Below are 12,668 nucleotides of genomic sequence, written 5' to 3' on the forward strand. Positions count from 1 at the left end.
CAATTTTTTGTACTAATGAAATTAGTTAAATATAATTATTTGATCTCAACATCTTTCAATACCAACTGGCATTATATAGAAGTCTCATTCATAGTGTCTAGTCTATTTATTACACTATTGATCAGTATGAACCTAGTTAACACATTGAATTTACGGATATAGGATGAAATTAATCATATTAAGATATCATTCAAAATATTATAGTTAAACATTTCTTTCACTAATAATTTTCTTCTGATCACTTGAATTTTAAAAAATTATTAAAATAAAATTCACTAATATTTATTAACATGTATCAATCATATTTTTCTCAATTATTTTTTATCATTCCTTAATTATGTTCAAAGCATATGCTTAATTTTTATAGTAAACCCAAGTCTCATTCGATGTATTATCAAATCAATAATTAAATTATGCAAGTGTTTCAATAATGAAATTGTATGTATAAGACTTACAAAAGTTACATTTAAATTATCATTATGATAACAATTGTAAAGAAATTGTTTGTTGCAGAATTTTTTTTTTTAATTTTCAAAAAATGTCAACTATGATTGTTTTATAATTGTCATATATTTTGTCGTCAATTCATCTCTTTATGAAAGTACAGTTTAATTATAATCATTTTCCAATTCAAAATCAACCAGCATATCAAACAATATAATTTGGAGAAATTGTAAAAAAAAAAGTTTACAAATAAGTTAATAGTACTTTATAAAAAAAATACGTTTTCGTTTAAAAACCATTATGTATTTTAATCTCTATTTCATTCATTTATTTATTTAAAAAACATAATAACCAGAGAAATAAGGAAAGAAAGAAACGCAGAAGATGGAGATGGTGGTATAATGGAAAAAGTGTTAATTAAGTAGTGACAACAAAAAAATCATTAAAAATATGGATAATGGAGTCCTTCACGATCCAGGTAAAGGGAAAGTAAAGTACTAAAAAATGGTGATTGGTTAAGTAGAGAGAATAATGCTATGAATGGTGCCAGCAATGGCAGCTCCTAAGAATCACTGCATCTGCTGCACCTAACTCACCACCCATTATTTCCCAGAACAGAACAGCTTCACAAGTTCTTGGTTGTGAATTTGAGATGGGTGTTTCATGGAGTAACAATAATAGAAGAAGAAGAAGAAGCGCCTACTTTCATCCTCATCCTCATCCTCATCCTCCACATCTTCCACCCCCTTACTATTACCCTCCGCCGCTTCTGCCACCAGCAGCACCACCTCCACAAGGTTACTTTGTCACCTCAACCAACCCTTCTGCTTCTACCTCTGCCACCACCGGCTATGTGGGTCCTCCTCCTCCTCAGTATTACCCAAATGTCTACACTGCCAATTCTGTGATGCTTCATCAGCAGCCCTTGTATGCAAATGAAGGGGGAAGCCAAATTCAAGTTTCGCCACCACCCTATGTTGATCATCAAACCACTAAGAAGATAAGGAACGATGTCAATTTGCATAAACACACGCTACGCCTCTGCATAGATCCTAACTATCCAGATCACCACTTGATTTCCTTTGATTTCGATGCCCTCTTTGATGGCAGGTAAAATCTCATTCCTCTCTCTCTTCATTCCCACAGATTTTAGATATTATTTCCTGTGTCATTGTATTTTATCATTCAAAATAATATCTACTTATTAGAGACGTGTATAATTCTTGCTTTTAGTTACACTCTAACTGACTTATCAGTGCCTTTTAGTTAGATAATTCTTGCTCTGGTTATTAGAAGCTTCGTTTTGAAGTATGGAACACAATGTTGCTTTGGCTGACTTATCTGAACAAGTTCACTTGCCAATGAAAGCACGTTGAAACCACAATTTGTGGGTTAAAGTTGCAATCCGTTTGATTGATTGATTATTTTAAGTTGATTGCTCTGGAAAGAGAATGTTTGAACATAGAATGAATATTAAATGTTTATGATGGAATGTTTTTTGCTGGCCTAACTTTCTTTATACCTTTCTTTTGTAATGGGCAGCATTACTATCTTCTACTTAGCCAAAGAAGAAGAAAAATGTAGGTTTAATCCACTATTTCCTGATTTGTTTGAGCCAATCACGTTCCCCCTTCGAAAAGGGGCTGGCCAGAAATTTTGTCAGCCTTCAGGAACAGGCATTGACCTCGGTTTTTTTGAGTTGGATGATCTTTCTCAACCCTCATCCGGAGAAGATATATTTCCCCTTGTCATATGTGCTGAAACTAATAGTATTTCTGTACTGGATGCATCCCCTCACATGCAAATAACTCAAGCTGTCTTAGAGAAAAACAATGGTGTTGGTCCTTTCCAGGTAAAAGTAGTTAGGCAGATTCTGTGGATCGATGATGTTCGTTATGAGCTCAGAGAGTTATATGGAATAGGAAGTTCAGCAACAGCAGATTTTGAAGATAATGATCATGGAAAGGAGTGTGTAATATGCATGACTGAACCCAAGGACACTGCTGTCTTGCCCTGCCGACATATGGTATGACATCTGGCCAAAGCAACTTGTATGGTTTTGTTGAATGTTCATACTCAGATTCAAGCAATAAATACATCTTAAGGATGATTCATTAATGATGATTCATGCATTCAATTTTATCATGCTGCAAAACAGTTTGCAGTTAGAAAATAAATGTCGTAGTTAATACTTCTAAAAGACTATCATGGTTTTCTTGGTGATATTTATGTTACCTGAATAATTCTTTTCTTCCTCTGATCTTCTCGTGTCAGCTAACCCCCTCTTCAATATGGTTTCAAAGTTCGAAACTGGCTAACACATTCATTTGATCATTCATTGATTGTTGCCAATTGTAGAATACATTTTTTTTGTAAAAACTGTACCACTGAAGAATTTGATATTTAGTGCTTTTCTTTCTTCTGGTTTGCCTGGAATATAATAATTGTTCAGTAGAGATCTTTCCTTTAATCGTTATTTAACATCATGTGCATATGTTTATTATGCTGCATTGTATTCATTTATTTTACTACTTTGATTTTATGGGTGGGATAACTTCTGTTGTACTTTCCAGTGCATGTGCAGTGAGTGTGCTAAAGCTTTGCGGTTTCAATCAAATAAGTGTCCTATATGCCGTCAACCTATTGAGGAACTTATAGAGATCAGGATTAACAGTGGCAATCAATGACACCTTTTTCCCTTATGAGAAGCTGAATTGCACGGTATTTTTTTTTTTTCTTCTTATTGTAAATTGCAGTCAGCGATCTGTTTATAGTTCTTATGTATTTTTTCTTTTTTTGTGAAAGTTCATCTGTAAGATCCTCAAAGAGAAAAATAGATCATCTGTGGTTTTACTGTTTTTGAATGTTACTCTGGTGTCATAAATATTGTACAGATGATCTTTTTTCTTTTTGGAGTGATATTTTAAGGGAGGATTATTTGTAGGTCTGGTTTGGTTAGCCCAAAATCCTTCTTTATGTATTTTGTTGAGGGTAAATGTTATCTTGTTCGAAAATCATCAAAGGTTAAATTTAAATTTATTCATACAAAGATAATGTTCAATGTTCTTGGCTGTCATCTTTCAGGGATTTAAAAGTTTAGAACTTTTAATATTAATATTATGTTCCTTTGCTGAAATAGTTGGTCTATCACATGAGTGTGACGTAGAGGGTATAAAGAGAAAAAAAAAAAAACGATTCAACGTGTTTGGATTCTTGTTTTTCTTTTCACTGTAAAGAAGAAGAAAAAAAAGGTTAACTAGTATTGGTATACAAGGTACCCTTGAGGTAGATGCAATATCAGAATCTTTGAAGCTTGGAGATGTTTTCAGACATGAGCTTTTGAACCAATAAAGATGTAAAAGTATAATGGATGTAACTAGTTATGTTGTACTTCATTTGAAATGGTTTCTCTGTTCAACTTTCACACCTTTAAATAAAGCCAAAATTAGAGAATAAATTATAGGTTTAGTTATTCTGAAAGTATGTTTATACATTAATTTTTAGTTTTTTAAAAAAGTAGAGCCTAAGTTGCTTTCACAAATTTAATTTTAAATTTTAACACATAAACTCAAATTTACAAACTTTGACCCAAATATCGCAAGAGAATTAAATATCAACACGAAACTTTTTTACCATTATACCACACAGAATTAAATGGAATTCATTCCAACTATTCTAAGCTCTTAATAAGTTGGAGGACAAATTTTTATGACCTAAAAGTCTCGGGATCAAACATTTTCACGCGTGTACATTCAGTTTAGAAAATGATAACAGGTGAAGATTTGAGTGCTTCAAGAAACTTATGGCTGTCGACATCATAATCATGTTCCATCCCCACAACATTCATTATTGTGTGGTAAACATGACTTTTCTTGCTGTACACTTCTCAACCTTAGTTAAGGATAAGGTGGTGTACAAGGCTCCACGGGTTTGTCTGTAATCATCAATTGAGTAGCAAACTATTTGAGACTAATGAAAAATCTCCATGTCCCAAGAGTAAATAACAAACAACACAACGTAATTGCCACTTATTTTATTCCCTATAAACCTAGATGATGATGATGATAACGGATAGAAGTCGAACATTAATGCACAAAATTGAATCTGAAACAAAATTAGAATCCCTTATTCAGAGAACAATTTTGAGATGTGGACAAATAAGATTATAAGATTTAATGTGAAATGTTCCTTGGATACTGTTGTTAAACGTAAGAGGTTTTTGTTTGAAAAAAACACATGCTCTCCTAGGACATGCTATAAGTTATGAATGGGGACAAGGCAGAGAGGGTGAGCAACACTTTACATATATGATTAATTGACCTTTTCAGAGGTATGGTCCAGCAAAAGAGAAAAGTTAAAAAACCAAGAAACCGGAGAAGATACCATCCAAAATTCACGAAAACTTCCCTACAGTTTGAAGACACCGACTTAACATAGTTTGGCATCTTTTCCAATCTTTTACGAAGAAACAACCAGAAAGTTAACCTGGTCCAAGATCTCAGAAAAATGCCTGAATATACACACATACATTCATTTATCTGTCTACCATTTAGTATTTGCTTTCTAGTAATGTTGAATCATTTGGAATAATCGAAATAATTAAAGTGTAGGAAGGGTTGAATAGTACAGGAATCAAAAACTTTCCCTTGTGGTCAAAACCTCTCAACACCCACACTGTATTATTATTTTCCCGATATCATACTAAAATCTAAAGCTATAAAAAAAAGAGACCATGTGTGAGATGCAACTGCAACTGCCACTGCACTCTTGTAGGTGAGGTTCAATAAATACTCCTTCCTCACCCACTTCTTCTCAGTGTGCAAATTCGTATTCTCTCTGATCAATCACTGTCCAAACACCATGTGAACCCTTCAACATAAATAGCAATGCCTTTGCATTGCATGGCTGCCCAACTCCTTCTTCACACAATCCCTAAAACTCACATTCCAAATATAGATACCCCTATCAAACTCCAAAAAAATCACCCACCATTTCTTCACTTGTATAAAAGTTATGATATCATACTTGTGCCAGTCACAATCATGTGTTCTAAAGTGTTCTTCTTTTTCAATTTTGTTCAGTTTCTGGGTGGGATGGATTTGGTGGCCTTTGAGTTCAGGAAAGTCCACCACCATCACCATATATCAAACACTAATTATTAACCTCACCCTATAGATATGTTCAAATTAAGCTCTTATGCTTCCAGTGACATAATAAACAACGTACACCTGTCACTCGTGAAAAAAGTCCATGTCTTGTTATACAAAATAAGTGCCATGTCTCTTTCTTCAAACCAAGGCCGAGGAAAACCAATTTGCTATGTTTCCTTTCTCACCACCGTTCATTCAAACACTCTCTCATGGCTAAAGTGACATGTTCAAAGCCATAAAGGGAAAAAAAGATCACGATTTAGGCTTTTAAGAAGTATAATAATAATTCGGTTTGCTAGAGAAAGCTTGAAGGAAGGAGAATGAAAAAAAAAAAGAAAAAAAAAAAAAAACAGAACGTGATTCTTCGAGGGTTACCTAGTTTTCGGTTGCTTTCTTCCACCTAATTTGCTGTTAAAGTAGTGCTTCCATGATTTAATCAGGTTCACTTTATTATTAATTAGTTGCCCATGAAAACGTGACCAGCTACAACTCCATTTTCATTTCACAAGTTTAGCACCAACACAAAGGAAAAGAACCCATAAATTCTGGCGGTCCCACACTATTCCAAATGCGGCGATTTTCACTTTTTCTGCCAAATACATATAATAATATATTCATAATGTGCATAATGTGTGGTGGAGTAGTTTTACTATTTTATTTTTCTCCTTATACAGTTCTAACACATATAATAACTATCTTCTGTCTTCAGTTTACATGGAATATTTCCTTCATTTGTTCATTAGTGCCCAAAAGGACACTTTTTTTTCTAATGATAAATAATTTCTGCTATGAGGAAAAGAATAAAAGGGGATACTAACTAATTTGAGTTTATGGAAGATTTTTAATTTTTAAAAGCATTACTCAGACAATAATAGATAAAATAAATAGTTTTCTGAAGGTGGTTAAAACCTACCCGAAGGCATAGATTTGGGAAAAAACTAAAGTTAAAGGCTATGCTAAAGTATGGACAAAAAATGCAGTTAATGGATGGTAGAAAAAATTATGTGCTGTTCGAAAATGATGTTATGTGGAACTACAATGACCTAATAAGTATTTAATGTTAAATTGAAAGGAAACTGAGTTCAAGTGTCTACTGGTGTTCGATAATGATGTTTAACGTTTTTGTATTTATCTGAATCATATGAATCCGGATCAACCCATGTTCACTGTCTAACCAATTATTTCAAATCAGAACGGAAAAAAATGGTTGAAGAAAAATCTAACATCTAAGTTAACTGTGCTAAAGTGAGACTATGTTCACAATTATTTAAAAAAAACCTTATTGGTCATTAAAACATATGGAGCCGCACCAAGGTAAAAACTTTGTAGAGATTATATAAATTGGTTGACATTTTTTTTTCAAACATTAGAGAAAGTAACTACCATTCATTAAGCAACTAAGAAATCTTATTGCAAAGGAAAAAAAAAACTAAAACCACCTGAACTTGTCTAAAAGTACATAATTTTATATTAATTTTGGTTGAAGATAATTTAATATGTAATGTAGGATCATGGTAAAAAAAAACCATAAAACTATATTTTTAATCAAATAATTTATCTATAAATAAAAATAGAGATGTTCTAGGTTAATAAAAAATTATATTATAATTAACTACTCGTCTATAAATATATTTATTGATAAAATAAAATAAAAAATTATACCGTAAGCTTGCTGATTTATATTATTTTATATTTATTAACTATTTCAATACATAATAAATAAAATAATTGAATGACCTTTGTAAACTTACATCTAAAATTCGAGAAAGTTTAGCAAAACTGAATACTGACAAGTCGAGTATATTATTTTCTTAAAGTTTTTTAGCAGTCTAATTTATAATGTATAAGAAAATTATAGACTTGTTTTTTATTATTCAAACTCATAAATATACTGATGACCAAAAACATAGATGAATAAAATTAATAAAATGTCATATTAAAAGTAAAAATAAAAAATATGAAAAAATTAGTTTTACTAATCATATTAAATGTCATTACAAGTTCTTTTTATAAAATGTATTGGAGAACACCACTGTTCTTATTTTGATAGTAGTAAAATTTTATCATTTTAAAATAAATTTTTTATTTTATTAAATGAGTCAAATTATTTATAAAATTTCTACTCAAATTTACTTCTTATTTTTTTTTAATTTTTTTTTCATTTCCATCTTTAAAAGTGTATTTTGATTAACAGCGGATCTGAATCAAAAAACAAAAGAAATAAAGTAGAAAAGTGAAATTAGGTAAAAGAAAAGATAACAAAAAATGAAATAAAGGTTTGTAGTAAATTTAATTGATATGATAAAATAAAATTTATTGAATATTAATATATAAAGAATAATTTATAAAATAATTTAATATTAAAATTAAATTTTCAAAATATAAATTAAATTTAAATTTAAAACAAAATAAAATTTATTAAATAAAAAGTTACATTTCAATGAAAATATATTAAGATAAAATTTAAATAAATCAAGTTTATCTTGTTTATAATTTTAGTATCTTAATTTTATTTATTTTAATATAAGAATTTATTAAAAAATAATTCATTATATCTTTTATATAATAATTCATCTTTTTAATTTTTTTTCACCTAGGAAAGTGTTAAACAAACACGCGGAAAACAATGTCTGTTAAGGAGAAAAAGTCTTTCAAAGACAAATGTTTTTGCATAATACCCAGAGGAGAGAAAGATATTTTAATATGACCTATATAAACGTTTTAAAATCTTAACAATAATATTAATTTATCTATTAAAAAATATTTACAAATGAATAATTATTTTATAAAAAATAAAATAAAAAATTGTGTGCTATTACTTTCTATAAGAAAAATAGAAAATACATAAAACTTAAATAATAAAACATAAAAAACATGTAAAATATATAAAATAAAAATGAAATACTAAAATATGTGAAAACTAAAAATAAAAAATGTTTATACAAAAATTATATTTAGATTTTAGATTTGAAAGATGACTATATTTAAGTTTTATTGTCTTCATTTAAACAAAAAATGTACTTTAGATTTTAGATATTTTTTTTACAAAAACCTAAATTAATATCCGAGTCTTCTTGAAAATAATATTTTTATCAAATTATTAATAGGTAACGCACTTACATTAGTATATGCCAACAATCAATTTTTTTTAGAAAAAGAGTAGTGAATGTTACTATTTTTAATTGAACGTGACATTGTCTGATATAGGATAAGATAAGTCTCCTCTATAATGCATTTCCTTGTTTGCCAATTATAGGCAATTGAATAATGGAATTCACCCAACAATAAATACATATACTATCTATCTAACTCGTGCATTAAATATACACTTTCTGATATACACACAATTATTTTCTTTCAAAAGGAACAAAACCAAAATAAAAGAGCTTTTCCTTGATTTCTAGACTCATAAAAAATGTACTATTCTTACAAGACTTAAAACCTTTTCAATAGTTCGTCATAAATTTATCGAATTTTTAAGGATTGATTAATTGAATAATAGAATTGTGAAATTAATTATTTGAAGGATTCTCAGGAAATGATTATTTTAATTTAATTTTAGGATCGTTGTGAACAAATAAATTGTGAAAACTTTAACTCTGTTTAACAGCGGCAAAGTTAATTAATTATATTAAAAGATAAAATAAAAAGTTAAGAGAGTTGAGAAATGTTTAATAAAACCATGCGGCGTTACAGTTTAGAGTTTGAAGAACATGTGATGCGTTGCTTGTTGGATATTTTATGAATAGATTCAACAAAAATTTCTTGAGAACGCTCAAGTGTTTTGACCCCAAATTGAGGAAAGCGTGTTGAAAGAGAAGAGAAGAGAAGGGTGCAATGCAAATGTACCATAATGCAGTCATAGAGAAAGTTAATTTACCAAGGAAGCCACTGATTAAAATTAATTCTATCATTCTCACTCATTTGTGTTTTTAAAATCTGACACAGTTCACCAGCATTTGGTAATAATTAGTGTGGCAAGAAATATCGAAAAAACAAAAACTCACATCAGATATATACTGTTTCTCTCTCCTCTCCTTCATTGTCATTTATGATTTTTTAAGCATTCCCACCTCACAGTCTTCAAGCCAAGCCAAAACCAAACCATGAAAGAGAAAAATAGAAAACCCAAGTGTGGTTAAAGTAGATTCTCCTCCAAGCCAAACCTCATTCTGGAGTTACCCTCTTAATACCATTACAGAGGCTCCTCCTTAGTAGTAGCTACATTTCATACCAAAATACCAATAAATAAAGAACAAAAGCTTGGAGGCACCATTCTCTCTGTGCTGTTCTGATCTTTCATTTTTTTTTTCTCTCTTCTGCTTTGCTTGCCCCTCTTTTTTCCCAATGACTACACCTCACTCTCTCTCTCTCAAACTCTGAGCCAACCGCTGGTTAGGCTCCTGTCTCTTCTCGGAGACCCACAAAACCATTTCTTTTCTGTCATTTCCTCTATGTTTGCTTCCCAAACAAAGACCCTCTATTACCCCTTCTGTCATTTGCTCCTCAGATCTATCGCCTCCCTTTTGCGCTGTTCTGCAAGTTACAATCTTTTTGTTTGTTGGGGTGTGAGACATGAGTAAAGAGGAATTCTTGAAGATACAGGTAACAAATCCATGGCATCTTCAGACCCATTTTTTATCTTTTGTTGTTCTTAATTGCTGTGATTAATGTATTTCGGACATTTATGGTTTTGTCATTCTTCTTTGTTAAACATGAAACTTTTGTTTATATTCTGTTTGGGATTGTGGGATTTCTTGTGCATGCAGAAATGTGTTCTTAAAGTGAACATACACTGTGATGGGTGCAGACAGAAAGTGAAGAAAATCTTGCAAAAAATTGATGGTATGGTAATTATCACAGTAATTCCTTTGTTGTGATTTCACTCTTTTTTTTTTGCTTCTGGAAATGTCGGTGCTTTCATTTATTGTGTGAAGAAGAAAACAAAATCTCCGTCTCATCTCTGTGAAACAAGCCTTGAATACACCGTTTGTTTGCTTGTTTCACAGGTGTGTTCACCACACAGATCGATGCTGAGCAAGGGAAGGTGACGGTTTCGGGCAATGTGGACCCCAACCTTCTCATCAAGAAGCTTGCGAAATCAGGGAAACATGCAGAACTCTGGGGCGCCGCACCTAAACCCAGCAACAATCACAATAATAACCAGAACCACCCTGCCAATGCCAACCAGGTCAAGAACATGCAAATTGAACACCTCAAAGGTATGGGAAACCACAACCAGAACAACAAAGGTCAGAATCCCAAGGGTGGTGGTGGTGGTGGAAATAACCAACCCAAAGGTGGTGGTGGTGGTGGTCAACAACAAGGACCAAATCCTCAACAGCAACTGCAGCTGCAGCAGCAGCAACAGCTCCAGCAGCTCCAGCAGCAGCAGCGGCTCCAGCAACAGCTACAACAACTTCAGCAGATGAAAGGGTTTCAAGATCTGAACATCCCTCAATTCAAGGACCTCAAGCTGCCCCCTCACAACCCCAACCCCAAAGCTGTTAAATTTGATATTCCGGAGGATGACGAAGACTTCACCGAAGACGACGAATTGGATGATTTTGACGATGACGACGAATTTGACGAAGAGTTTGATGATGACGACGAAGATGATGTAATGGATGAGCTTCCTCCTAACAAAATGAAACTACCACCACAGATGATGAATGTCCCCAAGGCTGTCAATAATGTTGCTGGAAAGAAAGGTCCAGGACCTGTTCCTTTTCAGGCGCATGGGGGAGGACAAAAAGGTGGTGGCGGCGGCGGAGTCAGCATGGGTGGTGGCCACCAGGGTGGGGGTAACAAAAGTGGCAACAATGGTGGTGGTAAAAACGGAGGTGGTGCATTGGAGGGTAAAAACGGTGGTGGAGGGAACAAGAATAACAACGGAGGAGGAGGAGGAGGTAACATTCACAATAACATGAACATGAATGGGGGTAAGAAAGGCAATCCGATGGGTGGAGTTGGTGTTCAACCACCAATGAACCCTGGATTCAGAAACATGGGTGGTGGTGGTGGTCCCCATGCTATGTCTGGGCCGAATGTGGGTCCCATGAACATGTCAATGCAGAACATCCCTGCCGTGCAGGGACTTCCGGCAGCGTCGGTCAATGGCGGCGGATACTTTCAAGGTGGTGGTGGTCCGAATGGAATGGCTGGAAACCCTTTCCAGCAGCAACAACTTTTACAACATCAGCAACAGTTACAGCAGCAACAACAACAGTTACAGCATCAACAACAGTTACAGCAGCAGCAGTTACAACAACAACAGATGGGTGGAATGATGGGAAATGAGAGATTCCAGCCAATGATGTACGCCCGGCCTCCGCCGGCAGTGAATTACATGTACCCTCCCTATCCCTACCCTCCTCCAGACCCTTACACCCACTTTTTCAGCGACGAGAACACCTCTAGCTGCAACGTAATGTGAATCTGAATCTGAATCCATCACAGATCCCATCTCATGCGCCTTCTGCATATCTTCTTCTTCGCAAGTTTCTCATTTTCAGATCTATATTATTATATTATACAACAATGCAAATCAGTTTCATAATTGTAGTATCTTATTTTTCTTTCATCCCTTTCATTCCTCTAGTTCTATAGATTTTATAATATAATTAATACTATTTTTATTATTGTTGTTTTAAAAGATTTTGAAGTGCATATTATGTTGTCGTGTTAATCCATGGCGAGAGTGAGAGTTAGGCAATTAGGACCCACAGGAATAGAGTGTTTTGTAATGTATTGGGAGTATGAAAAGAAAGCGAGGGTGGGGTCAGAAGTGAAATTGATCTCGTGAAGGTTTATATAGTATTATTAAAATTAGAATTTGGTAGAGTAGATAGGGGAGAAGCTGAATTATTTGACTGAAGGCAATAATGCAAATGCAAAAGCAAGTGTGGGTTGACTGTGGAACTAAGCAGTGAGAGTGATGCAGATGCAGGGGCTTCAGACGAACATCATAACTACTTTATATTATCAAAATCTAAAGCCGTTGACACTCCGCCACACAGGATGAACCGGGTGAAGAGTGTGGTCCCACTGATCATCATGGATGGGATTGGACAC

General features: G+C 33.1%; 2 protein-coding genes across 2 annotated transcripts; both read left to right on the forward strand.

The window, feature by feature from the left end:
- Nucleotides 1-915: 915 nt before the first annotated feature.
- On the forward strand, nt 916-3,520 carry LOC114177610 (putative E3 ubiquitin-protein ligase LUL4). Its single transcript, XM_028063026.2, has 3 exons — nt 916-1,554; nt 1,987-2,470; nt 3,018-3,520. The coding sequence occupies exons 1-3, from the start codon at nt 1,097-1,099 to the stop codon at nt 3,129-3,131; spliced, it is 1,056 nt and encodes a 351-aa protein (XP_027918827.1). The 5' UTR covers nt 916-1,096; the 3' UTR covers nt 3,132-3,520.
- Nucleotides 3,521-9,881: 6,361 nt separating this feature from the next.
- Nucleotides 9,882-12,177, forward strand: LOC114177990 (heavy metal-associated isoprenylated plant protein 32-like). The gene is made up of 3 exons (XM_028063634.2): nt 9,882-10,199; nt 10,364-10,439; nt 10,604-12,177. Exons 1-3 carry the CDS (start codon nt 10,170-10,172, stop codon nt 12,028-12,030), a joined length of 1,533 nt encoding a protein of 510 aa, XP_027919435.2. The 5' UTR covers nt 9,882-10,169; the 3' UTR covers nt 12,031-12,177.
- The last annotated feature ends 491 nt before the right edge of the window (nt 12,178-12,668 follow it).

This window comes from Vigna unguiculata, chromosome 3, assembly GCF_037176805.1.
Source record: "Vigna unguiculata cultivar grain cowpea cultivar isolate G323 ecotype 2 chromosome 3, ASM3717680v1, whole genome shotgun sequence".
NCBI classification, from domain to species: Eukaryota; Viridiplantae; Streptophyta; class Magnoliopsida; order Fabales; family Fabaceae; genus Vigna; species Vigna unguiculata.

What these genes read in the sequence shown, in the direction of transcription:
- LOC114177990 (XM_028063634.2), top strand. Translation starts at nt 10,170, where the DNA reads ATGAGTAAAGAGGAATTCTTGAAGATACAG. An exon ending in AGGAATTCTTGAAGATACAG is followed by an intron (nt 10,200 to 10,363) that starts GTAACAAATCCA and finishes TTGTGCATGCAG; the next exon opens with AAATGTGTTCTTAAAGTGAA. An exon ending in AATCTTGCAAAAAATTGATG is followed by an intron (nt 10,440 to 10,603) that starts GTATGGTAATTA and finishes CTTGTTTCACAG; the next exon opens with GTGTGTTCACCACACAGATC.
- LOC114177610 (XM_028063026.2), top strand. Translation starts at nt 1,097, where the DNA reads ATGGGTGTTTCATGGAGTAACAATAATAGAAGAAGAAGAAGAAGCGCC. An exon ending in GATGCCCTCTTTGATGGCAG is followed by an intron (nt 1,555 to 1,986) that starts GTAAAATCTCAT and finishes TGTAATGGGCAG; the next exon opens with CATTACTATCTTCTACTTAG. An exon ending in TCTTGCCCTGCCGACATATG is followed by an intron (nt 2,471 to 3,017) that starts GTATGACATCTG and finishes TGTACTTTCCAG; the next exon opens with TGCATGTGCAGTGAGTGTGC.